The 27,427-nt window shown below is 29.3% G+C and overlaps 2 protein-coding genes across 3 annotated transcripts; both read right to left on the bottom strand.

The window, feature by feature from the left end:
• Positions 1-513: 513 nt before the first annotated feature.
• On the bottom strand, positions 514-13,138 carry LOC107436324 (uncharacterized). 2 transcript variants are annotated; one of them, XM_071183346.1, is made up of 4 exons: positions 12,655-13,138; positions 8,279-8,547; positions 4,968-5,124; positions 514-3,390 (listed from the first exon to the last, which is right to left on the bottom strand). In XM_071183346.1, exons 1-4 carry the CDS (start codon positions 12,972-12,974, stop codon positions 2,274-2,276), a joined length of 1,863 nt encoding a protein of 620 aa, XP_071039447.1. In that variant the 5' UTR covers positions 12,975-13,138; the 3' UTR covers positions 514-2,273. The 2 variants fall into 2 exon arrangements, with proteins under 2 accessions (XP_071039447.1, XP_015903472.1); XM_016047986.3 differs by having other exon boundaries at positions 8,327-8,547; positions 12,655-13,135.
• A 2,652-nt stretch (positions 13,139-15,790) lies between these two features.
• LOC107436325 (alpha-enolase) lies at positions 15,791-27,425 on the bottom strand. Its single transcript, XM_016047988.3, has 9 exons — positions 27,291-27,425; positions 22,136-22,231; positions 21,902-22,056; positions 21,751-21,820; positions 21,058-21,125; positions 20,207-20,424; positions 19,552-19,908; positions 17,436-17,552; positions 15,791-16,198 (listed from the first exon to the last, which is right to left on the bottom strand). The coding sequence occupies exons 2-9, from the start codon at positions 22,218-22,220 to the stop codon at positions 15,967-15,969; spliced, it is 1,302 nt and encodes a 433-aa protein (XP_015903474.1). The 5' UTR covers positions 22,221-22,231; positions 27,291-27,425; the 3' UTR covers positions 15,791-15,966.
• Positions 27,426-27,427: the final 2 nt, after the last annotated feature.

Genomic DNA, 27,427 nt, shown 5'->3' with positions numbered 1-27,427 from the left:
GTTATTATAATTTTGTAAGATTTCTAACATAATAAATTTCGAAATAAAGGGAGCTTTCGAGGATAGGCTCACTAGGTATCTGATTAAGGCCCCCTAATTCTTCTGGAACTTATTTCATAATCATGGAAAAAAAGTAGAGCTCTAAAAGGATGTTTTATTCATTTATTTTTAAAACTTAGCAATTCCTAAGAGCTTTGATGGCAATAAACTATTCATCTCTTTTTTACTGCATCAACTAAAGCCAATTTGTTAAATGATTGATTAAATTAGTATTTAATATTTGTATAATTAGTTTAACATTGTTGAAATTACTTTTAAAATAAATTGTGAAATGAAGGATTCTGATAATTCTCAATCTTTTGTGGTGGTATGAATGCACTCAGCTAACGATTCCTATTTAGTATCAAAAATATACAGTAGTAAACAGTTAATTATCAATGATAGTCGTACCAAACTGGAATCAAAATGTAAACACCATTAAGGATCAAACGTTTAAACATTAAAAATTTAATATTTTTTAGTTTTTGAAAGTTTTTATTAGTTTATTGAAAACAAATACAAGGTAAGACAAAAGCAGAATAAAATTCAGCTCAACTTACATAACACAACTTAGTTAAGCAGTTATTAGCAATGTACATTAAAATAAGCTTAAGACATCACTGAAAATATATTTTGCCCAAGTAAATAATTTTTAAAGAAATGAAATTAAGTTGAAGACAAAATATACAAATTTAAAAGTTGATGAAAACCAGTTACAAAAGTTAAAAGACATCAGTTTACGAACTGAGTCTCAGTAAGAAATTCATGGTTTGTTAACAAACTCAAACTAATACGGTGGATTACAAAAAATACCTAAAAGTTAAGTGTTTAGGCAATTATAATGACGTTTCTTATACATCTTATGCTTTATATAATGACAAAAAAATAATAAATAAGTGTATAGTAACAAAGTAATTGTCACCAGATGAAACAGATCGCACAAGGGCTGTTTTCTGAACATGATGTTGGATCTTGAGTGACTCGGAGGATACTGAAACTCTCTGTAATAATGTAGTAGTTTAAAAATTGTTATAAAGCTTTTAGGTTCTGAACAATTCTAAAATAGAAATACTCATAGCACTTTTGATTTTTAATCCCTATGTAAAATAAATGGTCAAATATAACTGATAACAAAAATGTGAGTTATTGTAATTGTCAGCAATGAAATAATCAGTAACAAGATAAATTATGCATAATATATTGTCGAACATTGTTGAATGATGGAAGCACAGATGGAACACAAAAAGCTACAAAAGTACTGAATGGATAAAGTAATAATCTTAAATAAAAGTAATATTCTTAAACTTATTTAATACTGCTTAATAAATACATCAAATAAAATGAGTATGGTATTTTACTTTAACAACTTCATGCAGAATTAAAGCAGAAACTCTGGAAGAAATTTGGAGCAGTTAGTTCCAGTTTTGGGTTGGCCTTTTGGCTGCAATGCATGTTTGTATTCGAAGTAAGTATAAGTATTTGATTTCCTCATTTTTATTTTGACATACTAGAAAATCTTGACAAATAAAAAAATAAAAACTGAAGTATAGAAAATTTGCAGACTTTTGTGCATATTTATATTGAAGTTCATCCTTTACCTTTACAATTTACATTTTCAAAAAAAATAATAATAATAATAATATTAATAATAATTAAAAAAAAAATTATTCAAGCACTGTAAAAACTACATGTTTAATAAGAAATGAAGTTAATGGATGTGATAAAGCTGAGAGTAGAATTATATGGATAAAGTGAGCTAATTGCTTTCAAAAGTTTAGATGTTTAGAAACTACCGCATAGGATATTTAATTTTATAATGCAAAAAGTTTTTTTTTTTTCTTAAATGAAAAAGTTTATAAAAAACATTACTTTATCGGTTACCTCGGTTTTTCCTTAAAACAAAATTAAAAGGAGATCAACAATATCATCATGCAAGACATGCTAAAATATTTGTCAATAAATAAAGTTGAATTTTCAGTTCCAGAAAAAACATTAAAAAAAATTATGGAAAGAATACCTATAACATGATATCACAGTTGGAACAATTTTAACAAACCACGAACATTCATTGTAATATAACACGATGATTAAAAAATAAACTACACCATATGAAAATAATGACCATAAAAATTATGATTACTGATGTAAAGCAGTATTTCTACATGAAAGCATAAAAAAACCCATATATTTTAGCTGCTGTTTCAGGTAACTTCCACTTCAGAAGAATTGTGAAACTAATGTTGCCTGATGTGTATTAAAGGCTTTCCAAAATTAATGAGAAAACCAATTATGTAAAAATATTCATTAACAATGTCAAATGTCATTGTTGAAATTTGTCCATCAAAAAACTTAAACTTATTAAATTTACTTGTAGCTAGGTCATAATGAATTCTATGATGGGTAGCATTAGGATATAACAATTGTTCTTCATGGCTAAATGAAATTCTGTCAGTCAAAAATTTAGGAGTGCAAAGAAAACATCCCTTTTCTTCAAGTTCTTCTCGGATATCAAAGCTTTTGTCAGCAATGACCAGGTCATTTTTTTCTAAACAGTCTAAAATTCCAGATTTCAAAAAGAGATCTCTCTCGGAAATAGAACCTGGCCAGACATCTGATATAAAAGAGATACCACCAGTCGGAGTTTTTCCAACCAATCCCTTGATGGTGTAGGTATTTTTTTTCGTGCTGAAAGTCAACCGCTGAGTTTGCACACTAGTTGGACGCTGTATTTGGAGCTCGACCGTTTCCAGAATAACTCGGCAATTGGGATAGTGGCGAAAGAAGATGGGCGAACTCTTTCTGTTTATTTGTTCTCTTGAAGGCCAGATTTTGATAGGTCTTATTCTGTTGTACATGAAACTCGAAACATTGCTCAATATCCTCGATGTACTCGGTTGACCTATTTTAAACAAAATGGAAAGAAAAAACTGAGAAATACCTGTTCGCAGGTAGATTAAAAATGCAAAGAACTGATTATAAGGTGATATATTAGAATAAGTTGTCAGGTGCTTTTCTAAAAACAAGTAATCATAGATAGCCTTGAAAAGTTCTGCAGAGAATCCAGAAAGAGATTTCATCAAACTGTCATCTTTTATTCCTTCAACTCTGAAAGTGAGTCGATCTACTTTTGCTTTCAGCTCAGTTAACTCCTTCTGAAGTGAAGTGTTTTCTATAAGTAGAGCTGAAATTCCGTCCATTCGAGTCTGCATTCCTGCGTCTTTAGAGCCAAGAAATACTGTAGAATATTCTGATGAACTGGCTTGCAGTAAAAGTTGAGTAGACACACCAGAGACAGCAGTTTGCACTGAAGCATCTATACATTCAGGTATTGTAACAGAACTGCGGTTGAAGCTAAAATTAAGAAAATGTAATTAAGTTAAGAATCCAATAAAATAAAATGCAACAGACTGGTAAATTTCTTTTCTCCAAATTTAAACTAATTTTAAAGATATGCACCAGTATTGATTACATTAGTTTTGCAGATTTTAATAATCAGGACTAAGATGTGGCTTTTTTTTCTTCCTTTGGTTGCTTTTTCTTTCATATTTTATAATTCTTTCAGTCATTTTTTTAGATCCATTTTTTTACAGTCTTTTTTTAAATTTTTTTTTATCAACTTCGAGACATGGTTCTAAGTACCCGACTCTGACAAAAATTAAGTATTTAATACGTAGGTAAAACAAGTGGAACAAAACAACAGGCTTATGGTGTGCTAAGTGCCATATTTGAAATCAAGTAATTCCTGACCATCATTGCATATTTGGCTCTATGTACTATCCAGTGCAGGTAAACTAAACTAAACTCTGGCGCGACAGCTTATAGAGGGCCTAGGCCTACTGTGCCCATCTCAGTTTTCTTGATCTTGGGCTCTAGGTGCAGGAGCAGATTTTCCGGTTTGGTGGTCAGCCGAAAGCAAAACCCCCCAGTGTTTAGTTCCCCAAGCATGCTCGGTACTCATTTATCGACCCACTGAAGGGATGAAAGGTTGAATCAACCTCGCCCAGCCCGAGGATCGAACTCAGGACCTGTGGCACGGTAGCGCAAAGCGCTACTACTCAGCCACCGGGCGTCCCTCATGGTAGGTGGAGAAGGAAAAAATGAGGTAGGAAGGGTTGAAAAGAAAAAGCAGTCATTTCTTAAAGACTTAAGTCTCAAAGTAAAAACTATACTTTTGATCCTTCCTAGTCATAATTTTTCACATTTATATAGTTTACTAATAAGCATTTGCTTTTCTTTTACATTAATCATATATTTTAAAATGCATAGCAAGTTTTTATTCCCCTGCCTATGGGAGAGCTGTTAGGAAGTAGAACTCAGTCCAATCTTGCATACTCTTCCAACACATTAGACTGGACAGTCGGGTGTATATGTTGTTCTAACCTTGACAAAACATGTACCTAGATGAAATCAGTGAGGTGAAATGTGGGAGCAGGAAAGTAAATGCCTAGTTTAAAAAATAGAACACTAGAAGAATATGAAGCAAAATTTACAGGATCAACAAAGAAGATCTTCTTATTATAAATATTCCACATAGCAGGAAAGTAAATGCCTAGTTTAAAAAATGGAACACTAGAAAAATGTGAAGCAAAATTTACAGGATCAACAAAGAAGATCTTCTAATTATGAATATTCCACATAAGATTGTTTTTTTTTTTTAAAGGAAACTATACAGAAAAAATGTAAGTTTGATGACATCAGCCATCCAAAAGCTTTAATAGAGTTAAACTTGGGAGGTCAAAGTAACAACACGCTTCTTAGGGCATAAAAGAAAAATTAGGAACTTGGTATAAAAACTCACAATAACTAGTCACAATTGTCCACATTAGAGCCAAAAGTTTGAAACTATTCTTCAGTTAAAACTTAATGAATACGTAGGAAAATAATTTAATTTCATGCTGAAAGAACAAGTAGGTAAACATCTGACATACTCAAAGTCATCATCACACTCTACATATTTCCGCTTCTTGGCTTCCGTTATGCGCAAAACAGTAGGCTCTGTACATACACCAGGTGGATCTGGTTTTTCAATAGTTGATTTTGATCTGAATTTTGTTGGAACAGCATCTTTCTCTAAGGCTTTTTTCCCTGCACATAAAAATAAATAAATATAAAAGCATTCAAAAAGTTTTTCTTTACATCTGTAAGTATACCAATTTAATAAATAAAATAATTAATTTTAAGCTAAGCTACAGTAATCAGGAGATATTAGTAATTTATGATAAAATATTTGATGTTTTGTTAGCTCTATTCATTAAGTAGGGTCAGATGGGGTAAAGTAGGTACATGGGGCAAAGTAGGGATACATTGAAAAACATCTATTTTCTCCTTTTAAATTAAAATAATTAGTTTATTATTTTTAAAGACGTTTAGGCAAGTCTTTTTTTTCAGTTTTAGAAACCGATAAAAAAGTTTAATGTTTACAAACTATCTGTTCATGATCAACTTATATAGCATGTTAGTTTAGGTTGCTGTTGAACTTTCTTCTAACTAATATTATTAAAAACTGGCAAAAAATATATATATACAGTAGGGAACCGATTATCCGGAACGATCGGGACCATCGCTATTCCGAATAACTGATTTTTCCGGTTTTCTGAATCGCTACAAAAAGCCGTTTTTTTATTGTTAAACCCAACTAAAAAAAAATTTTTTTCTTCGGAAATAATCTTAAAAAGAAGAAAAAACGATGGAGTAATACACTAATGATTATTTCCAAAATGCTGGCAAGGTAAACATCTTTCAAAACAGAAAGAAAAATCCTAAAATCTTATGAGGAAAAAAACATTTTTTAAAAAAAATGGCGGGAAAATTTATCGAATTTCGCTCCGGTTTTTTGGTTTTCCAATTTCCTGATAACGGGTTCCGTACTGTATATATAAATTTTAGTTCAAAGTGATAGAGGGACATGCAAGTAAAAGATTTACACAGAAATTTAAGAATAAATTTTAAAATTTAATTACTATGAATTGTTTTCTGAGGTGAGGTGAAGTGGGTATTTGGTTAGGCTTAGCTAAATGTTGTATAATAGAGATATTTTCTTTAAACTTCTGTGGTAGCTTTAGTAAGCATCTAATGCCCTATATTTTATATATTGAATTTATTTATTAAAATAGCTTAATCATTGACTTATTTGATTATAACCCAACAAGATAATTTTAAAATTGGAAACAAAATTCATTTTTGCAAAAGAATAATAGATGATAAATAACAATATAACAGACATATTATACGAATAAAATTACCAAATTAGCATAATGGTTCAACTTAGTGACAATATTTAAAAATATAGACTAGTTTTTAACACAAGTTTCTGCCTTCATATAGCAGTTTTTTTTTAATGGAAAACAAAACAATTTCCTTAAAATAATTAAATTGAAAAAAATAAAAAATACATGTCTGCTTAAAATCTATCAAAAACCCTTTAAATTATCCCAATAGGTATTAATTTTTACAATCTCATTTATATTTCAAATATAACAAAAACCATTTCCCTCCTCTGAAACTTTGTAGAATTCAGCAAAATGTACTACTGCATTCAAAGTGAAACCTAATTTCAATAGATATGAACATTAATTCTTAATATGAAAAAAAATTTTTTTTTTTGTATTTTTTCTTCTTAAATATAACTAAAATACATTTATTTAAGAACATTTTTATTTCAATAACATTATCAACGTATATTTTTTAGAACTATTCCCACGTTACTCCACTCTGGGGGTAAAATGGGTACATCAAAACATGTTTTTTTGAATGCATTACTGTAAGAAATTCAAACAAAATAGATTAGTTATATTTCATAGTTAATCTATATGGATCCAATGTATATATAAAAAGCATAAAAAACTTTCTAAACATTAGCTGCATAGTGAATAAGTTTTAATGCCATAGCTTTTTTCTCACATTATTAAGTTCATGGTAAACGTTTTTGCAAGCTTTTGCCAATCAATTTTAGCAACTGCTTCAACAACCATACCAATGGACAGTTTGTACCACTCTTATACTGTGATCCATTTCACAATAGGATTCAACAAATCATGAACATTTAAAACAGACAGCCAAATAATATTTTCATCCAGAAAGCAAGATGCGTTGCATTTACTGAGAAACAGATCAGAGTTGAGAGAGTTTTAACTAACATTTTCAAGAAAATGGCCATCTAGGGTGTTTTATTATTATTTTTTTTAGAAATTTTAATGGAATAAAATGTAACAGTCAATGCAGGCAAATTATTGATTTCTTTATGAATGCAATTATTTTCCATTTGAGACAATGAATTTGTTTTCAGTAAATATCCAAATAATAAATTTGTTGTGTAAGATGCACAGCTGTGGTATTATTAGCGATAATAGCATGAAATTTTTTAGGACCTACATTTTACCTTATCAATAATTCAAGACATACGATATGCTGTAACACATTTCTTTTATTGCTAATGTGATTTTCTTACTTTATTTTTATTAGCTGTTTGTATACATTTTTCAAAATTATATAAAGTAATAAATAAAATATTTAAGGTACCTAATTATTTTAAGTAACTTTTAAGAGAACATTCTCCCTGTCGAGAATATTGTCCCAGAAGAACATAACCGAGAATTTTATATCTCTAAAGGTATGTGAAGGCACATGATAAAAATGTATTCGCTAAATTGTTGATAATTTTATTCATAGTCTCACAACTTAATAACTCCACTGATTCTCTTTGCATTCTATTGCGCATAAAGTATACGAAAACAGTAGAAATCAAGCAGAAAATAGGTTATTACCAGTTCAAGGAGACTAGTAATACTTCAGTGCTTTAATAAAAAATAAATTAATTTCTTTATGAGTAGTTGAAAGAGAAAATGAGAATAACCCCAAGTATCAAATGACATTGTTGCTTTTCCTGCAGCAGTTTGATCAATCCTAGTAAAAACATTCATTGTTAAGATATAATTTTTTCTTTTTTAAAATTTTTTGTTTTCTTTGTTAATGGATTAAATAATTGAGTATGCATTAAGAGATCGAAAATTCGAGTTTAATGCACCAAATTGAATTTTTAGTAATTTAACTCTAAAACTACTATATTTTAAACTGAAAATTAAAGATTTTAAATTAATAGTTTAAATCAATAAAAGTGATTTTTATTTTTTAATTACCTAGTGTTTTTTTGATATTATGATTAATTTTGAGCATATTGATAAAACTGGATTTTTTAATTGCAGTTAGATAACAGTGAAAGGGCAAACTCATAATTACTTACATAGACCAAAAGTGGCTCTTAAACCTCTAAAGTTAGAATCATATTTACCAGAGATTTTGTGATAGGAAAAACAATCTTCTTCGAAGTGCTCAGAGCAGAGGAAGCTTGTGGAATCTGGTTTAAAGTCAATCATATCCATTTGAACAAGCCAAAACTTTAATAGAAATTCATTTTTCAGGGGAAAAGGATGGAAAGTAACGTTTTTCTCTAAACACTCCTTCCGCTTGGAAAAATTATTACAGCCAGGAGCTGAACAGAAAGAAGACAATCTATAAAATTAAAAATATATTTATATAAGTAACATTATTGAAAGCTAGACTATAGCATAAATAGCCAATGAGCTTTTTATTTCAGACATAAAGTAGCCCCCGCCCACTGTCAATTTCATATGTATAGAATATTTTTTCAAGTCAATGGGCCATCGGGCATTAATTGTTATATTAAAAAAAGATTATTTTCAAAGTTTCAAGTATTTATGCAACTGGTAACATGGTAAACAATAGTTTTGAAAATATGTTGAATACAGTAGTCATGAAATTAAGAAAAATTGGTTGAATGTTTCGATTAAACTTCATTTTAATACTAAAAAAATAATTTTTTCTATACATACAGCATTAAAGTATGTAGTCTTAAGTTTAATTTGCACAAAGAAAGAAGTTTGTATGTAAAAAATTGTTCGAGTAATTACAAATTTACAAAAAAATTGGATTTCGGGTAGCCCCGCTCACATGAATGTCGGGTATCACCGCCCAATTTTATTTCGTCGATAAATGTACGGTTGCAAAGATTATTATTTTATTGCTTCAAATTTGAATGTTATATGCATTTTTAACAACAAATATATGTTTTAATATTATATGAAACATAAATTTATATATTTAAAAATGAAAAATTAAATATTTTTAAAATGTAATTGATATATCCAAATTAAATTTAATATCAAGAAATCATAAATATTATGATAAGCTATTTGCTTACTTATTTATTTTCACTTATTTGTGAACGAATCAATCTACAGAAGCATTTGAATGCAATCAAAATACAAAGTGAATTTGTAATTTTATAAGAAGTATTTTATATTAAGTTTATAAGAAGAGATCAACCAAATAAGTTTATATTGAAAAACAACTATTGTTATTAATTATTGTTACTTAAATTAAATTATTTTCGTTAAATATTTAATATAAATATATATTAATATTATAATATATTAATATACATTAATAATGATAAAAAGTATGACATTTGTTGTTATTAAATGATAGAATTCACTAAAAGTATATAAATATGTAATAAATAAAATAATTTTGTGATAAAAATGATAAATGAGGTTTATCTATTGTCAATACATTGGTCATTCTCATTTACACCTGAAAAAATAGCCAAAAAACACAATTTTTGTAACTGGGCGGGGCTACCCGACACATTTTGAAAAGAGCTGAAAAACATGTTTTTTTAAATTTCTATTTTTTTAAGTTAAACTATTCTTTTTTTTGGCTTATTCTTTTTGCATTATTTAATTAGATAATAAAATAATAGAAACATACAAAAATATTGATTATTACTCAATATTATACAGAAATATAAGCAATACTCCTTAAGTGGGCGGGGCTACCGGACTCACCCCTACATTTTTTAAAAAATGGACAGACTCTCAAATGTGTTATAAAATGAAATGCTAAAACAAACACAAAATATGTTAATAATAATCAGAAGTTTTCTGGTAATGATTTGTTCTGCATCTGCACTTGTTTTTCAGGATTTTTTTCTCGCCAATATCCATGATAGTAACTGCCAACGTGAATATTGTATATTTGCTCACAGATAAGATGATCACAGATAAGGTGATGTCAAGAGAGTGGGAAGAGTAAAGGTTTCGACTGTCTGAAATTCACGACACAAATCCAGTAAAATAAGACTGTAACAAAAAACCTAAAATATTTTGCACAATTAGTGGAAGGTCCTGCAAGCACAAATACCTGTGATTGAAAAATCTAAATTTAATTAATTCAAAACAAAAGGGAAATGAAAATTTCAAAGTGGGGAAAGCTCTGTGATTGATGGCTGTTCTAGATTCCCATGAAAATAATTGATGTATTATTCCACAGTCAAGTTGTGGTACTGGACTGTAAATAGAACTGTGCAAGCAGGGCTCGAAAAACCGCCCGTCCTCGGCGGTTAAAAATTCCCTGCGGACAGCGAATTTCTCGAATCCGACGTCCGCGCGGACGGCCATTTTCCCGTTAATTTTCGTGATACATTTTCAATTTTTGTTATTAGAATTGATGTTTTCTCTGTCTGGGAGTACTGCAGCCGTTGAAAGAACTTTTCAGCAATGAATTTACAAGAAAACACATTACGTACTGATCTGAAACAAGAAGCGTTAAACGTAAATATTAACATCTACCTAAATGGAAAACCCCTTTCAGATTTCTGTGCAGAAACCTCTGTAAATCATTGGCTTGATTGTGGAACTGGCAAACGTCATATTTGATTCATTTAAAAAACGCAGTACAGATAAATTGACATTTCAGATAACTTGACCTTTGTCATTTAAATTATTTCATAAAAGAAATAAATTATTTCATAAAAAAAATACTAGGTTACTATTAGAAACTTAGTATTTCTTTTATTACTGTATAATGTAATCCTAGTAACTACTAATTCATTGTGCAATTTATGTAAATGTTTGTAATAAATAGGAGAAAATTATATTTTTATTTATTTAGAAGCTACGGGTTAGTTTCAAAGGAGGACGGGTACATTGTTGGACAAGCCGTCCTCGGGGACGGGTAAAATTTCTGAGATTTTCCGAGCCCTGTGTGCAAGAATGTCATTGGCTTGCCTGCAGTGAAGGCGTTTCATCAGCAAAGAAATTAACAAAAAAGAACATTTTCTTTCGTTATTGGGAGAAAAACTAGGCAATGTTTAGTTGGTCCCCATGATCAACAAAAATTCAAGATTTTCCATTCTATGTATGTAAGAATCCTGTGTGAATGCAAGAATCCTTCTTACCGTTTCCAGCTCAATGCAAACGCATACAGACCTATGAATAGCATGTAGAATGATGACCCATTGGTACGATACAGACGATGGTACACTGAACAATAAGTGAAAACTTTAAACAGAACATTGCAAGAAATCATGCTTTTTATGTAATTCATGGAGACAATTGACAAAGAAAAAATCACCAAAATGGATCATGGTTGTTTGGAATAACTTTTGTAGAGATGGTGGTGGAAATTTATGAAAGCAAGTTTGATAAGAGAAAATATTATTGATGTAAAGAAGTAAATGGTAAGTAGGCGTTGGGTGGTATTGAAAAAGCAAGTGTTTTAATTTTTTTTAGGTTATAGATTGTATGAAAAAGATTTTGCTTGAAGTTTGAAATTATAAGTTTTCTGCATATATCTGACAATCATTCGGTAAATTTAAATGATCCCGAGAATGGTGCACATACCAATGAAATTGAGGGCATTTGGAGTCAGAGAAAGCGAGAGTTTTGCAAGCAAAATGTTCACCAGTGCTCTGAAGAAATCCTCTGTTCTTATTTTGCTGAATACGTGTGGAGATGTCAGTACCGGGATCAGACAGAAAAAATCCGTTCTGGAACTTAATGTAATGCATGAAAGAATGTGCACTCCACACTTAATATACACATGGCCAAAAAAACATCTTTTTGTGATCACAGATGAGTGGAGATTTCCGTATTGTGATCTGTGGCAGAATAATTGCCCAGTCTTGGAAACTTCAGGGCAGTGGAATGCGAGAAACTAAAAAAAAAAAAAACTTCACAAAAAGGGACCAACTTGAAAGGTATCACTCGTAGCCACCCCGGGTAAACATCTACATGTTTTTTAAAAAAAAAACTTGCAAGTTTAAAATCCCATTTGGCAACTTGGCGATTGTAGTTGGTGTGACAGATCAAGATACGGAAATATCCCCACAGATGAGATCTATTTTTGTTTCGTTGTTCTGAAAAGCTTTGACTAACTTTTTTTATATGGGGAACTTTTTTTCAACTAAACTTCGTCTTTTTGTAGAAGCTGAACTTTTTTTTATGCAGATGTTAAATAAATATCCGTATTAAATATTCAGTGTCAATCTTGTGTTTCAGTAGTTTTAAAATGTGTAAAAAGCACAACAAATATCTATTAATTTTTGCTGTCGAAAAATCGGCAAAAATAAAAGGGGGCCCCTCATTGAGAACTATTACTCCAGCAGACAACTGGTATAAATTCAGTAGAGTTGGCAGCTATGGGAATGATTTAAAATCATACATTTAAATTGAAATAAAATTTTAACTATCTTTTCAAATTTATAAAGGGGAAATTTGCTAAGAAAATGATCAGTGAGGCATAAACTTAATAACTTACTCTCTAAGAACTGTTGGATCAGATGATTGAACTCTGGGTGGTTTTTTAAAATTGAATTTAAAAATAGAAGGTACAGCAGATTCCTTAATAAAACGACGATTCGAAAAATTTTGGATGTCAAATGAATCAGGAGTGAAGTGTTCCGAGCAGATCTTAGAGTGAATATTTGGCTTAAAATTTGCTCTCTTCAAAGCAGAAAGCCATATTTTCAATAAATCCTTATTTTCCAATGGAAATTTATGAAAAGAAATTCCTTTTTCTAAGCATTCGCTTCTAGCCGAGCTATTATTACACCCAAAAGCACAACAATAGCTAGGCATTTTGTCCCGCAGTGTTTCTAAATGTCTATGTAAAAGAGTTAAGTTATTATAAGAAAATATTTTAATTCGAGTTCATAAAAATCGAAGTCCCTATTTTTCTAAAAATAAAAACAACAATATCTAGCTAGATGATCAGTGGCAAGAAATACTGCGCTTATAGCTTGAGAGGAGAAACTAATTTCGTACTTTAGTAAGAAATGATAACGACTACTTCTAATGATGGTGCCATCTATTGGGATATATGTGACATAAGTTTCTCGCTTTTTCTACAAAGATGATGATAACTAAAATGTACTTTTTAAGTCACTCACACGGCGCACTGCATTAAACATAATTCTGAAGAAAAGCAACAAAGGAATTTTAACAAATATTTAGAAAAAATAATAAGAAAAATAATAGGAAAAATAATAAGAAAAGGGAAAATATCGTAGTACATTCCTATAAAACTGAAAGGAGGAGGAGAGGGAAGGTCCCAAAGGCTTGAAACTGGTGTCTCTCTAGATGGCGTTGCGATCGCCAATATATTTGTAATTTTTTTTTGGTTAAGAAAAACTGAACAAAATATGAAATTTTTTTTTTAAACTTAGAAATAACGAAATAAATTCTTTTTGATGAAACGAAAAAAAGTTAGTCTCTGTTATTAAATCTTCCGAAAAAAAAAAAAAAGATTTAACAACTTAAAAACTTTGTAGTAACATTTTAAACTAATAACTACTATTTATTATGTAAGAATTTATTACATAAATGTTTGTTATAAATTCATAATTATCTCTCTCTAGCATCCATTTTTAAATCTAGCTGCCTTCAACAAAGATTCTTTTTTTGTCTTCATTCCTCACTTAACATACAAATAAGAGGATATTAGTACACAGAATTGTAGAGCGTAATCTGATTGAAATTTTCAATTACAATCAATAAGTATACGAAAATACTCGGAGAAAGTATTGTATAAAAAACTAGCTTTTTCTTCAAAAAAAAAAAAAAAAGTATCTGTGTATATTGATAGAAATCTCTCATGAAGTTTATAGAAATTTTCTTTTTAAGTTAGTTTTCAGCTCATTTTAAATCCTTAAGGTAACTATAAGTATTTTTGTAGGGTGGGCCATGACCCCTCAATCAGTTCACAATTATTATGCATACAAAAAAAAAAAAAAAGATAGATTTGATTATTAATGCAACTTGAAAATGATTAACTAAGTTTTGTTTTTCTTTTTAAATTTACGGACTTGGGGCAATATAATGATAAGTCACATTTTTTAATTGTTCAGAAGGTTTCTGACGGAGAAAAAAAACAACCTTACGTTTGAAGTAGATAATGCGATGTTTGTGTGTACCGTGTTTTCTAGAAGAAATTCGGAAATTTGTATGTCTGTCTGGGAGCCGAGGAAATTCAGGGGATATCGCATTTAACTGTCAATGAGGTAAGCCGGGTCCGAATCCCAGCGATGGCTGGACGATGCGAATTGACCACAATGCTGACGCAAAATATCCTCCTTGGTAGACGGGTCATGATTAAGAGTCCCCTTGCTGTCCGGCTCACTGTGGGAGATTTTTACTGTTTTACTCTCTATGTAACTAATGCGACCAAAGTTTTAGCAGAAAATTTTTAAATTTAATAAAGGCTTAGAAAGATGACAATTGTTTCAATGTATATTTTTGCAGCAGTTGTACGACAAATATCACAATAGTATATTTTAAGAAAAGCTTTAATCTTTAACACATTAAAATGAAAATGGTTAAAACACAGCAGACAGAATTTATTTTCAGTTTCTGAATTAGGATGCATGACGAACGAAAAGTACTAGATGCATCGAATTTAGAAACTAAAGTTTTTGCACTTTCTTTTTTCTGACTAAAGATTAAAGAAAATATTAGTGTAGATACCATTGTACAATTCACCAGACATTAAAAAAAAAAATAAATAAAGTTACATTACCTGCATACACTTGCCTGATAAACCAGCAGTTTCCTATTATTTTAGTCCATGGAAACCTAAATAATCTGCCTTTTTTTGGTGGAACCATTATAAACACAGTTTACTAGCAATTGAAAGCACATTAGCAATTAGACTTAACTGTTTTGAAAAATTTTAATGTGATGAATGAAATTAATCTTCAAAAATAATTACACAAATAGGTTTTATGCCAGGCAGTAAAATTTGGAGGCTTGCTCTAAATTGTTTTTGTTTATACACGTAAGTTGAAAATACTACTAAATAAATAATAGCTAAAAGAGATATTAAGATATGCTAAATTATAGTATAGTTTTGTGTTATGAAAACGAAACAGAACAATTAAAAATTTGATTAGAATAGAGAAGGGTCATAGAAGAAACATTTCTTTACAATTGAATTTTTTAATTGAAAAGTTGGAAGGGAAATAGTAATGCAATTTTCTATGAATTCATGTCATTATCCTATTTCATTAAATACATTATTAAATTTAAAATGTATTGATGTTGAGAATTAAAAATGATAATTTTATACAAACAAAACATTGTAATAGTTTCCAAATTCATATTTAGAAAGGTGTAATCTTTAAGAAATTTAAAAAAAAAAAAAAGATTTTAAGGTTTGGAGACTTTTTCAAGCATTTTAATCTCCTTGCCCCCCCCCCTTTGGTAAAGTAGGCTGAGCACATTACTGTCTCTATACTGAAGTTTTGAATTTCAGGAAAATGTTTTAGATCAAGTCAGTGCTCTAAGTGGAAGGAGAAAATCATAAATTTATTTTTCTTTTCCGAATTATCCGGGAGAAACATAGAATGTTCAACCTGTAGAAAGTGAAAATAAATTTAATTTATAAAAGACAAAAACTATCCTGTATAACAATCTTTTAATTTCTTAGAATACATAATGGAACATAGTGAACATTGTAATAGACTAGCTATATTTAGACTTAAAATTTATAAATTGTAATAAAAATTTTACAGCAACAAAACAACCACTGGGAATTTTGACAAACGTCACAGAGAGAATGTTGAAGAGATGAAGTTTAGATAGGATGACGGAAATTCTTCCCTGCATACTTAGCAGCACTGCCCAGCTGTTCTTCAATACGCAAAATTTGGTTATATTTGGCAAGACGCTCAGAGCGACAGGGTGCTCCAGTTTTGATTTGGCCTGTGCTAAGCCCAACAACAAGATCAGCAATAAAGGCATCTTCAGTTTCACCACTCCTGTGAGATACCATAGTGCCCCAACCATTAGATTTAGCCAAGTTGTGCCTAAAAGTAAAATTATTAAAACAAAATCTATTAAATTAAGAATATTTTGTGATGCAAGTCAGATATTGTAAACTAAAATGTTATTTTGAAATAACTTTAACGAATACTCATAAAATCATTTTTCTAGTATATTTAATTTTAAGTTTCAATAGAAATAATTTTTTTTTTTATTGAATTAGGCCAAGGGTGTTCACAGAAGATTTCTCAAAGTGATACAATTAGGGAAAATATTTTTATATATATATATATATACTATTTTTGAAATATGCACAGAGCTGCAGCGGTTCAGGAAATGGAAGGCTCTTAGTAAGGTGATCCAGGTTCAAATCCTAGCATTGGATGGTCAATATGAATTCTGTTCCCAGTACACAGAGCTGACATAAAACATCTTCAGTGGTCACAGATCATTGGTTAGAAGCCCTTCGACGTCTGGCAAACTATGGAGGTTTTTTGTAGTCCCCCCCCCCATGTAACAAATGCGGGTTAGTTCATTCCAATGCCTTATTTAGAAGTTCCATAGTCATCTGGATTAGGGTCAAAATTACAAGGCTACACAGTTTAACATTGATAGTTGTTACTCAGAATTACGTTGGCTGTTCAAAGCCAGTTATAAAAGGAAATATACACACAAAGATGCAGACTTTTCAAACTAGCTATCTGATAAGATGTAGCATAATACATATGCATGTTAACTAGCATAATTTCAAGGTGTTTAACTACTTAATTCTATAATCTCTTACTTTTGAATATTTGTTACAAATGAAAATTTAATAACGCTCGGCAGTCAAGGAAAAATATTTCTAAACAGTTACTTTTATTACTCAACATAAGACAATAATATTGACTACAAAATCAAAAACTTATATAAATATGAATAGATTTTGTGTGCTATACAACATACATTTGTAATAATTTAAAATAAATACAGTTGGAAGAAAAACAATTTTTAGTTTATTGATTCCAAGGAGGTGCAAATGTATTATTTTTACTCTCTTCAGGGTGCTCATGCTAATAAATGAGAAATATGATTTATTTAGACTTAATTGGAATTTTGAGTCTTCTTAGTTTCAATATTTAAGTTTTTCCACCAAGTTTAAAAAATTATGGGAAATTTAAATTTTGGAATTTAAAGTATTTTTAGTAAGTAAGGTATCTAGATAATTCTTGTGAGAATTTTCCAAATTACAAGTTTGCTTGTCATTCCAAATTGTTTGTTATTACAGCATGGTGCACTTACGCTTTGATTGCCTCAGTTACACTCCCAATTTGATTCACCTTCAGTAAGAGACAATTGCAGGATTTTTTATCAACAGCCATCTGAATCCTTTTTGGATTTGTGACAGTGAGATCATCTCTGAAAGAGAAAAAATAAGTAAGTTTAAGTAAAATAAGTAAGAAAAAGTAAGTTTTAAGAAATATAAAATTTGTAGTTATGATTGAAGAAACAGTAGAACTTATTCGAAAGGTTTCTAGAACAAAACTTCAAAAAAGTTTTACATTGGATTTTATTGAAGACTAAACTAAAAATCTTAATGAAACAAAAACTATTGCTGAGGCAAATTTCAAAAATTATACTGTCATTCAGTGTTGCAGGTGCCGATAACCGTTCACCCCCAGATGGCGTTGTAAAATCCCCTAAAATTTTTTAAAAAACCCCAAAACTTTTGACTTAATGTATAAGTATTAAAAATAGTACAAAAGTTAAATAATGTATAGAAAACGTTGCTTTAATACTCTAATATTTTACTATCAACAAATTAATCTTTTTTACATTTCAATCGTTACATTATCTTTAATTGCCACTAAAATATTTAGGATATTTTTTTCAATACTTTTTGACTGGCACATTTTTTCATAAATATTTTGTTACCAATGATATAGTATTTTTCATATTTTAATTCTAACATTACGCTTAAATTTCTGATAAAATATCCAACATATTTTCGTCAATACTTTCTGATTTGTATATGTTTTCGGTGCTAAACATTTTCAACATAGAAGAAGCGCAAAATAGTTATAGATAATTTATGTCTCAATTTGTTTTTAATAATATTTAAGATGGAGAAACATCTCTCCACAGCTGCATTTGAAAACGGAATACTTAATAGAGCTAAAACAAGAGTTGAAATAAGTTTGAATTCATTTTCATATTACCATCTCACACATTCAGTTACAAAATTTGATATTAGAACATAACCAAAGTGAAACAAGTAAAATTCACAAATAACCCTAAAACAAACCCCTAAAAGCAAATTCCCCTAAAATACCCACTGAAGATTAAAAATTCCCCTAAATTTAAGGGGAAAACCCCTAATCTGGCAACACTGCTGTCANAAACAGTTCTAGAAAAAGTCTTTCTACTTGTCTTAGGGCTCTTTTCCACTGCTCTGCTTCTCTCACAAGGTAGTTCTCACTGATTGAGATTCAAGTTAAAGGCAGTTCTTCTCACTGATCGAAATTCATGTCACCCTTCAGGTGTAACAAATACCTTTTCTGAGTTTACTTCATGGTAGAAGCTTTGAAATTTCTGGCTTTAAATTTTATTTCAATTTATTTTTTTTGGCCGCTCAAACATAAGTTCGAATAATAGCCAAACAAAGTTTTAAATTATTTTAACCACAGATGAATATTAGTATAAATTTTGCCAAGCATAATTAACAAATCTAAAGTTAGAAGCAATCATGCTACTAAGAAAGAAGGGGAAAAAAAAAGTCCAGGTGAGAAAATTTAAAAGAATGATGTTTTTAGTATGAAAATTCTGGTGAACAATAAATAAAAATCAGATTAATAAGATGAAGAGAATTGCTAATTAGAAATAATTTGAGGCTTAAATAATGAAAAAAAAAAGACTGCCATTTTTGTAGAGAGAGAAACTGGTTAGATTTACATTTTTCAAGAACCAAATATACATATATATATTCTCAAATGCGAAAAAAAAAAGGCAACTTAAGGGTGTGGCAATTGAAATACTTTGAAAATGTAAAAATAAAAACTTTTTTTATAACAATTAATCTTATACTTCAGGCTAAGTACTAATAAGTTAGGTTAGTATTAAAGTACTACCAGAATTTAGGAATTTTTAATATATCTTGAAAATAGGATAAACTGCATTTCTACTCTTTCTTTTTTATATGACAAGTTAATGATTTGTAATATTTTCTTTCATTAAATAGTAGAAACATAGCGTAAAAATGAAGGGGAAAATGGATTTAGTACTGTCATACATGAAAAAGAACTACAATAACCTTCATTTAAGAATATTCTTTGAATACAAGACACACTGGCTCAAATTTATGTAAAATTGGACTGTCTTACTATTACATATAAAGCAAAAACAAATTTAAACTACTTACCCAACAACTTGATTAGTAACTTGAGAACAATATTTTGACCACGCTGCCCAGTCATCTTGATCAAATGGATCTTCAATAGATACAATAGGATATTCCTTGATCCAATCTAAATAGAGCTGTCCAAGGGCATCCGGAGAAAGGAATTTTGTTGGATCTGATTTTGGGTTCTTGAAGTCTAAATCATATTTTCCATCTTTATGAAATTCTGAAGCAGCTACATCCATTCCAATTTCAATTTTTCCAGTATAGCCAGCAGTTTCAATAGCTTCCTTGATCAGTTCCAGACCTTCTTTGTTCTCTTGAATGTCTGGAGCAAAGCCACCTTCATCACCAACACCAGTGGCAGCAAGACCAAACCTATTTAAGGACAATTTTAATAAAATTTATACAGTTTTGTTACCAGTAAAATTACAAACCTACAGCCATTGGGCATTTTACAGCTAAAAGAAACCTTACAGGAATTTATTAAGATTTAATTTTAATAATAAAATGATTGTTTTAATGCTATTGAAGTTTATAATTGGAAAATATTACGTATGAAGCAAAATGACTTTAAATTACAAAGACTAGTTTTTAATGGTTGGATCACAATATGGAAATATTTCTGAAGATGAGACTAAAATTGAATAAATCTCTTCAAGAAAGAACAACTTACTTCTTCTTGATAACATTTTTAAGGTGATGATAGACTTCACTACCCATCTTCATAGCCTCAGTGAAATTACTAGCACCAGTAGGTAAAATCATGAACTCTTGCATAGCAAGTTTATTGCCAGCATGGCTACCACCATTAATTACATTAAAAGCAGGTACTGGAAGAATGATCTCTTTTACACCAGCAAGGTCAGCTAAATGTTGGTACAAAGGCACTCCCTGTCCAGAACAGAATTAAGTTTTAAAAATGAACAAATAGATTCCTTTTTAAAAATAAGTTCAAATAGAATTAAGAGTAATCTGACAAAAATTTTGTTAATGTAAAGGAGTAAAAATATGGTAGAAAACAAACTTCTTAATTAAGGTCCTAAATTTATGAAAAATAAATCAAATGCACTACAAAAGCTTTATTGAAATGCCTAAATCTGCCTATTACTAGAGGATTACATTAAAAAAATTTACACTTAGTTTTTAATAGTTTAAGAACGTAAAATTTTTGATAAAAGCTAGTTGAGATTCCCATTAAAGTCAACTAAATAACTGAGAATTTAATTAATCCTTTCTAATATGATATGTCAAATTGTGAAGTGCCTTGTTACAAAAATATAACACTAGGAATTTAATTGTACTAAATAAGAGTTATTAAAGTTATTTTTAAATAGTATAAAGCTTGAGATTATGATTGCAATTGCAAATGAGCTTTTTCCTATATCCTCCATTTAAAATATCTTATATTAGAGTATATAGTGAATTCAGATTTTAGCACTAGCAAATAAAATAATATAATACAAATATTTTATAAGTCTAATTCCATTAAAACCATAATTTAAGACCTAAATATGAATAATTTACTTTGTGTTCAGCTCCAGCTTTGGCCACAGCAATTGACACTCCTAATATAGCATTAGCTCCAAGTTTTGCTAAAACATACAAATTACATGAATGAAAATTCTAAAGACTTGTTTTTCAATAAAATAATTAAAATTCATACAAATAAGAATAACCAGTGTGTTTATTAAAAAAAACTTTACAAAACTAATAATTTTACTTGAAACTATTCAATAAGCATTACCAACCCAACAGCTTAGAGTGGGTGTTTTTCACCGAATGACAAGACCATATCAGTTTATATTTCAATTATTGCGAATTAAGATGACATAACAAAGAGGATCGCTCAGTAATAAGAATCACAAGTCATGTAATTTAATTTCCCATTAAAATATGAAGATTTTTAAGAAAGTGGAAATTCATAGAATTACTCTAAAAAAATAGTTAAAAACCATGTTGAATACGCTAATTTAGTGAATTTGTAATACATATAATATAAAATTCTGTGAAAAAATTTCTCCCTTGCAACTTAGGAAGGATTTAGAACACCAATAACAGTCATAGACAAATTTGTCTTATTTCGGTGGTCAATATACAAGACAGACGTATGATCATAAGATTTTGTTTAAGACTATACAAGATCAATTGGGTTCTTTATAATAGAGATACATTTGACAGGTTTCACTGAACAAAACTTCATAAAAAAAAGCTACTCACATTTATTTTCAGTACCATCAAGAGCAAGCATAATTTCATCAATTTCAGTTTGCTTAGTAGGACAAATACCCTAAAAATAGAATCAACATAAATAAGTAAGTCATAGGTTAAGGAAAAAAAAAATTAAAAGATAAAATGAAAAAATTAGTACCTTTTTAATTAATTCAGGAGCAATAATGTCATTTACATTTGCTACAGCTTTCAAAACACTTTTCCCATGCCAGTTTTTTTTGTCACCATCTCTCATTTCTAAAGCTTCATAAATTCCAGTAGAAGCTCCACTAGGAACACCAGCACGGAATAATCCTATAAAAAATTTAGCATTGATGTTTTAATTTTTCCTATTTTTAGTACATTATGCACGAATGAAAGGAAACAGAAATACCTTTTTCAGTAGTAACATCTACCTCAACAGTTGGATTACCTCTGCTGTCAAAAATTTGACGAGCATGAATCTTTTGGATAGGCATTTTCAATAAATCTAAAATAATGAACAAATATCAATACTTTGTTACATTAACTACAAGCAAACAAGGACAAGAAATTATTATGATAATAACAATGGGTGTCTTGATCTGGATGCTTAGATTTCAACATTCTGATATGGAAGCGGACATCTTTAACCCTTTCGCGCCGACTGTGACACATACGCGCCAGTAAGAAACGCACTCACTTCCCGACAGAAAAGCCAGTGTGCCAGAGTGTTTTCTCATTTACCCCCGGCAGTCACTCATTTGTGCCAGTGTCCTGGAACGTTTTAAAAAATAAAATTTCTGCCAGAAGATGGCATTGTATGTCCATATGGTTTCAGATACATGTAGATTTGACCTACTCAAAATGAGAGTACAGTAGGGAACCGATTATCCGGAACGATCGGGACCATTGTTATTCTGGATAACTGATTTTTCCGGTTTTCTGAATCGCAACAAAGAGCCGTTTTTTTTTTATTGTTAAACGCAACTAAAAAAAAAATATATTTGGAAATAATCTTAAACAGAAGAAAAAACGATGAAGTAATACACTAATGATTATTTCCAAAATGATGGTAAGGTAAACATCTTTCAAAAAAGAATGAAAAATCCTAAAATCTTATGAGGAAAAAAAAATTTTATTTTAAAAAAAATGGCGGAAAATTTATTGAATTTCGTTCAGTTTTTTTGGTTTTCCGGTTTCCTGATAATGGGTTCTGTACTGTAGTATGATTCACATACACGTGGTTTTTAGGGGGAGAAAGAAATGTTTTAAGAGGGCTCTTTAACTTCGTGCATGATACAGTGCACTCCCGATTATTCGGGTTAATCACCGGGACAGGTCGCATGAACAATCGAAAAACACGGATAATCCGAAAACTCTTTTTATTAAAGAAAAAATCAATATCAATACAAAAAATATAAAAATTACTGGCATTTGCATGCTGTATAACATCAAACTAGGAATTTTCCTTTAAAAAAATGTGTAATGGGCCATATATAGTCACATATTTTACGAACCACATTAATGTCACCGTAATCAAATACTCCCCATATAAACTAATAAAGTTTCCACAGAGCTGCAGAATGAGAAATTGTATTTCCCTCATTTACTACATCTTCTGCAACAGTTACTATTTGATTTAACAACATAACGATGTCTTCATCTGTCAAATACTGGAAGCCAGACTCACATGCATCACTTTGAAACCAATCTTCTAGATTTTTTACATCAAGAATTTCAAAACTTTCGATTTATTTTGCTTGTTCAAGAATATTATCATATTCCTCTTGATTATCTGAAGAAGATTGTTCAACAAGAGGTAATCTTTCTCCACGATCGTGATAACTTAGACGATTTTACCTCTGACCATGCTGCTGATATTCCATATACTGCAATATAGTAACGAATATTGTTTTCAAAAATTGGGTAGTGTTATAGCTTCATGAATCCAATTTTTTAAATCTTGAAAATATTTCTCTTTAAATTTCTTGTTGACTCCCGAATGAGCACGGATAATCCGCGCTCGGATAATCGAGAGTGTACTGTATTTGTTTTCGGTAAGCAGGGGACGTTGTTTTTTTCCTCGCTACAGCGTTGGGTATTCAGATTTGCGGTCCAGTTTTTAGTGTAATGTTAGTGTTTTCAAATTTTTCATACTATAAAACGAATTTTAAGTCATATATTTAGTTTTCAGATATATAATGTTAAAAGTTATAAAATGGTAAGTACATAATAAAAATAAAAAGTGTAAAATATATGTTTAAACAAGAAATAACTTAAGTAAATAAAATATCTATAGAAATATATGTATAGCAAATGTCATTTAAATACTCTACAGAACATTATTAAACAACACTTTGATATTTCGGTTATTTCATGGATTTAGGAGTAACAGCAAAAACCCTCTGGCCTGAACAGACACTCGTGGGAGAGACTGCCGGCCTCAGCGATAAGCATGCATTTGCGTTTCCCGCCGCGAAAGGGTTAAAGTAAAAAATAATTTAATTTTATTATTTTTAAAAAACTTAGAACTCTGATTATTTTTTTTAATAGATATTTTAAAAAAAAATTTTCATTTTCTTAAAAAAAAAAAAAAAAGAGACTCTTCTCTTAATCTTTTTGAAATTTAATATAGATAAGTTCTCTTTAAATAATTTTTATTTGATGACAAAAATGAGTATAATTTAAAAAAAAAAAGAAAAAAAAAAGAATTATAAATCTGGATGGAATTAGAAGCTTCAAGTAGAAGAATTGGTACAATATGATAGAGACTTATTGAGGTGCTCCAATCGAACAAAAATGCTGAATTTAAGTCCTTTGCTTGCCATAGTGGTTCTTGCCCTCTTTTACACCTTAATGTCTTTGGAAATCTTATATTTCTAAACTATGATTATTATGTTTCTATTTATACCAAAAATATAACACATGGGGTGAAACATCACTCCCAGTACAACAAATGAAAGCATTGTATGGATTAGTTTTTGTGAAATCATTAGCCCTTAGGAAGAAAAAAAAGTCACATTTTCAAACTTAATTGCAGGCATGTGCAAAATATTACTTTCTTCAAATATACATATCTAAGCTACTTAACTACACATAACATAATAAAACTAGGAATTTATTTAATTGCGACGATACATAAATGATACACAGTCCAATTTGTATAATTCACTATCTAAGAACAGAAAGGGAATGAAAAAATGAATTTCATACACTAAGTTTTTTTAAAATTTTTTAAACTAAATTTATTAACTTTGCCTAAAAATAGAGAGACATTTTCTTCATTGAAACTAATTATTTAGAGGCATAATTATTCACCATTAAAAAAAAACAAAAACTTATAATTAATACTTATAACCAAAGCACAAAATTATTACTTCCGCTTTAAATCTTTCACAAAAAGTAGACAAGACTGTAAGAAAAAACTAATCCTTCAACCCCACAAAGAAACAGAGTGATCGTGAATTACCCTGGGTCACCCTATATGTGTTTTTTCCAAATAATTTTACAAAACTAAAACAAATAATACATACATACATAAAACATAATTAAACTAAAACAAATATTTCTCGCACAAAATTTAAATTTTCAGACTTTTAATTCTTAAAATATAACTTCATTAAATTACAATAAAATATGCCTTAAAAAATTTAGTTTCCTACGACTAAATTTAAAAATGAAACTTGTTCTCAATTTATGATTGTGAGTGGATTCAGTACAGCATATCTATATCAAAAATTAAAAAAAAAAGTCAACTTAAAATTCTAAAAATTCTCTTTTAACTCTTATAAAAATGAAATATAAATTTTTTAATTTAATGGATTGTAAAGAGATACATGTAAATAAATAAAATTTTATTTTTCTATTTTTGATAATCTATTTAAACAAAAATAATATTTATCGAATTTGTTAAACAAATTATTTTATTACAACAAATTTTTAAAATAAAAACAAAATTTTTAAAGATTTGCTAATTCTAAAATTAACATAAAACTCCTTTTCATACACAAACATTCAAATTTGATTTCTTCTGGATATTTTAAATTTTCACTATTTCAATTTAACTAAAAAAAAAAGACGAAATGCATTTAAAAATAAAAAAAACAACTTTAACTTTCTTTAACTTAATATAAGGTTTCAAATTTTTAGTTTCCTCAAAATGTACTTTAAAATAGTTTCTTTTTTATTTTGTACTTACTCTTTCTCTCTACTCTTTTTTTATATTCCTTACATTATAAAATCAAAACTTTTTGTTCGTTACTTTTGCTATAAATACTTGTTACTTTTAAAAGGTAATGCTCCTATGTATGAAAATTATAAGAAAATTTATAAGATAGAAATGAGACAATTAACTTGGTAAATGAAGAAAATATAAGAGTATTTTTTTTTAATTATAAGCAGAAAAGTAAAATTTTGAAAAACTACAATTTGATATATATTTAATGCAATTGTTATAAAATCTTGTTCAATATTTAATACTTCAATTAATTCGTTTGGCTAAAACAATTAAAATAGGATACAATACAGTAAAATAATGTATGGTTGATGTTCTTAATGTATCAATCTCTCAGTAAGTCTAAATGTATCAAGCAATTTAGTAAAAGTGATTTGTTTCGGCTGAAACCGGTCAATTTGGTATTTTTTTTATAGGGATTAAAATAAATTAGGGACAAATTTTTTTCTTCCTTTCACAGGTTGCCAAGATTAAACTCAGTTTGGTTTAATTTTATTAACCCAGATAAAGCCATATGGAGTGCTCTGAACTCACTAAAAACTAAGAGTAATCTGCACAGACGAAAATAACTATTTAAAGATATGGCAAAGCATGCTTGTGATAAAAGCAAAAAAAATTATCTAATATAAAAAGAAAAAATTAGCAACTAATATAAAAATAGAAGTTTATTATCAAACATTTTAAATAAACTGATCCAATAACTATTTTTCATAAAAATTAGTCATATTATAATTTAGGCCTCAGAAAGATAAGAGTATCAAATTTGAAAAGCAATAAATTAAAGAAATGTTAAGGAATAAATTAATTGGAGCAAAGATATTCTTGACAGAGTTGGAGTTTAACAAACCTAAAAGCAAATGTTAAGTTTAGTATGCATTAAAACAGAAACGAATTTTAAAATTTTAGAAAGTTATTTGCACACCTTCCCTCCCCAATTAACAGGAAAATATTGCCAAAATTATTATTAGTGTTACATTGTTTCTGCAATAAAAAATGCAGCCTATTTAAAATGTAGTTAATGTCTTCCAGAAAATTTTAGTTTTCATTTGTTATAGTAGCAATTCTTAAGATTTTCTTCGGCATATATCTTGATTTTACAGTAGCACGAAGCATATTTTCTCAGTATTAGTTACAATTTACCGGAAAACTTTAATAATTTAACTACTATTAGGGCACCGGTTGAACAAGGTCATGCAATGTCAATTGAAAACTGAAGTTTAGGTTTTTTTAGACGAAATATATGCTAAATTTAGATTTGAAATATGTTTATCTATGGGCATCGTATTAATTAAACTCAATACTTAATAAATAAATTACAGCAATAAGTTCTTACTATTTCGTCAGCTGTCAAAGATGTTATCTCTTGAATGTCAAACTTCAACCTTCCCTGCCGATGCGGAACCTGCAAATGCGAGATGAAGGACGTCGAGCACGAAGAGGTCGCACGAGTTTTTATTTCCCAAAACAAAA

The sequence above is a fragment of the Parasteatoda tepidariorum genome, chromosome 1 (genome assembly GCF_043381705.1).
Source record: "Parasteatoda tepidariorum isolate YZ-2023 chromosome 1, CAS_Ptep_4.0, whole genome shotgun sequence".
Lineage (NCBI taxonomy): Eukaryota > Metazoa > Arthropoda > Arachnida > Araneae > Theridiidae > Parasteatoda > Parasteatoda tepidariorum.
Note: the sequence above shows the minus strand (reverse complement) of the source record. Positions and strands in the feature narration are given on the sequence as shown.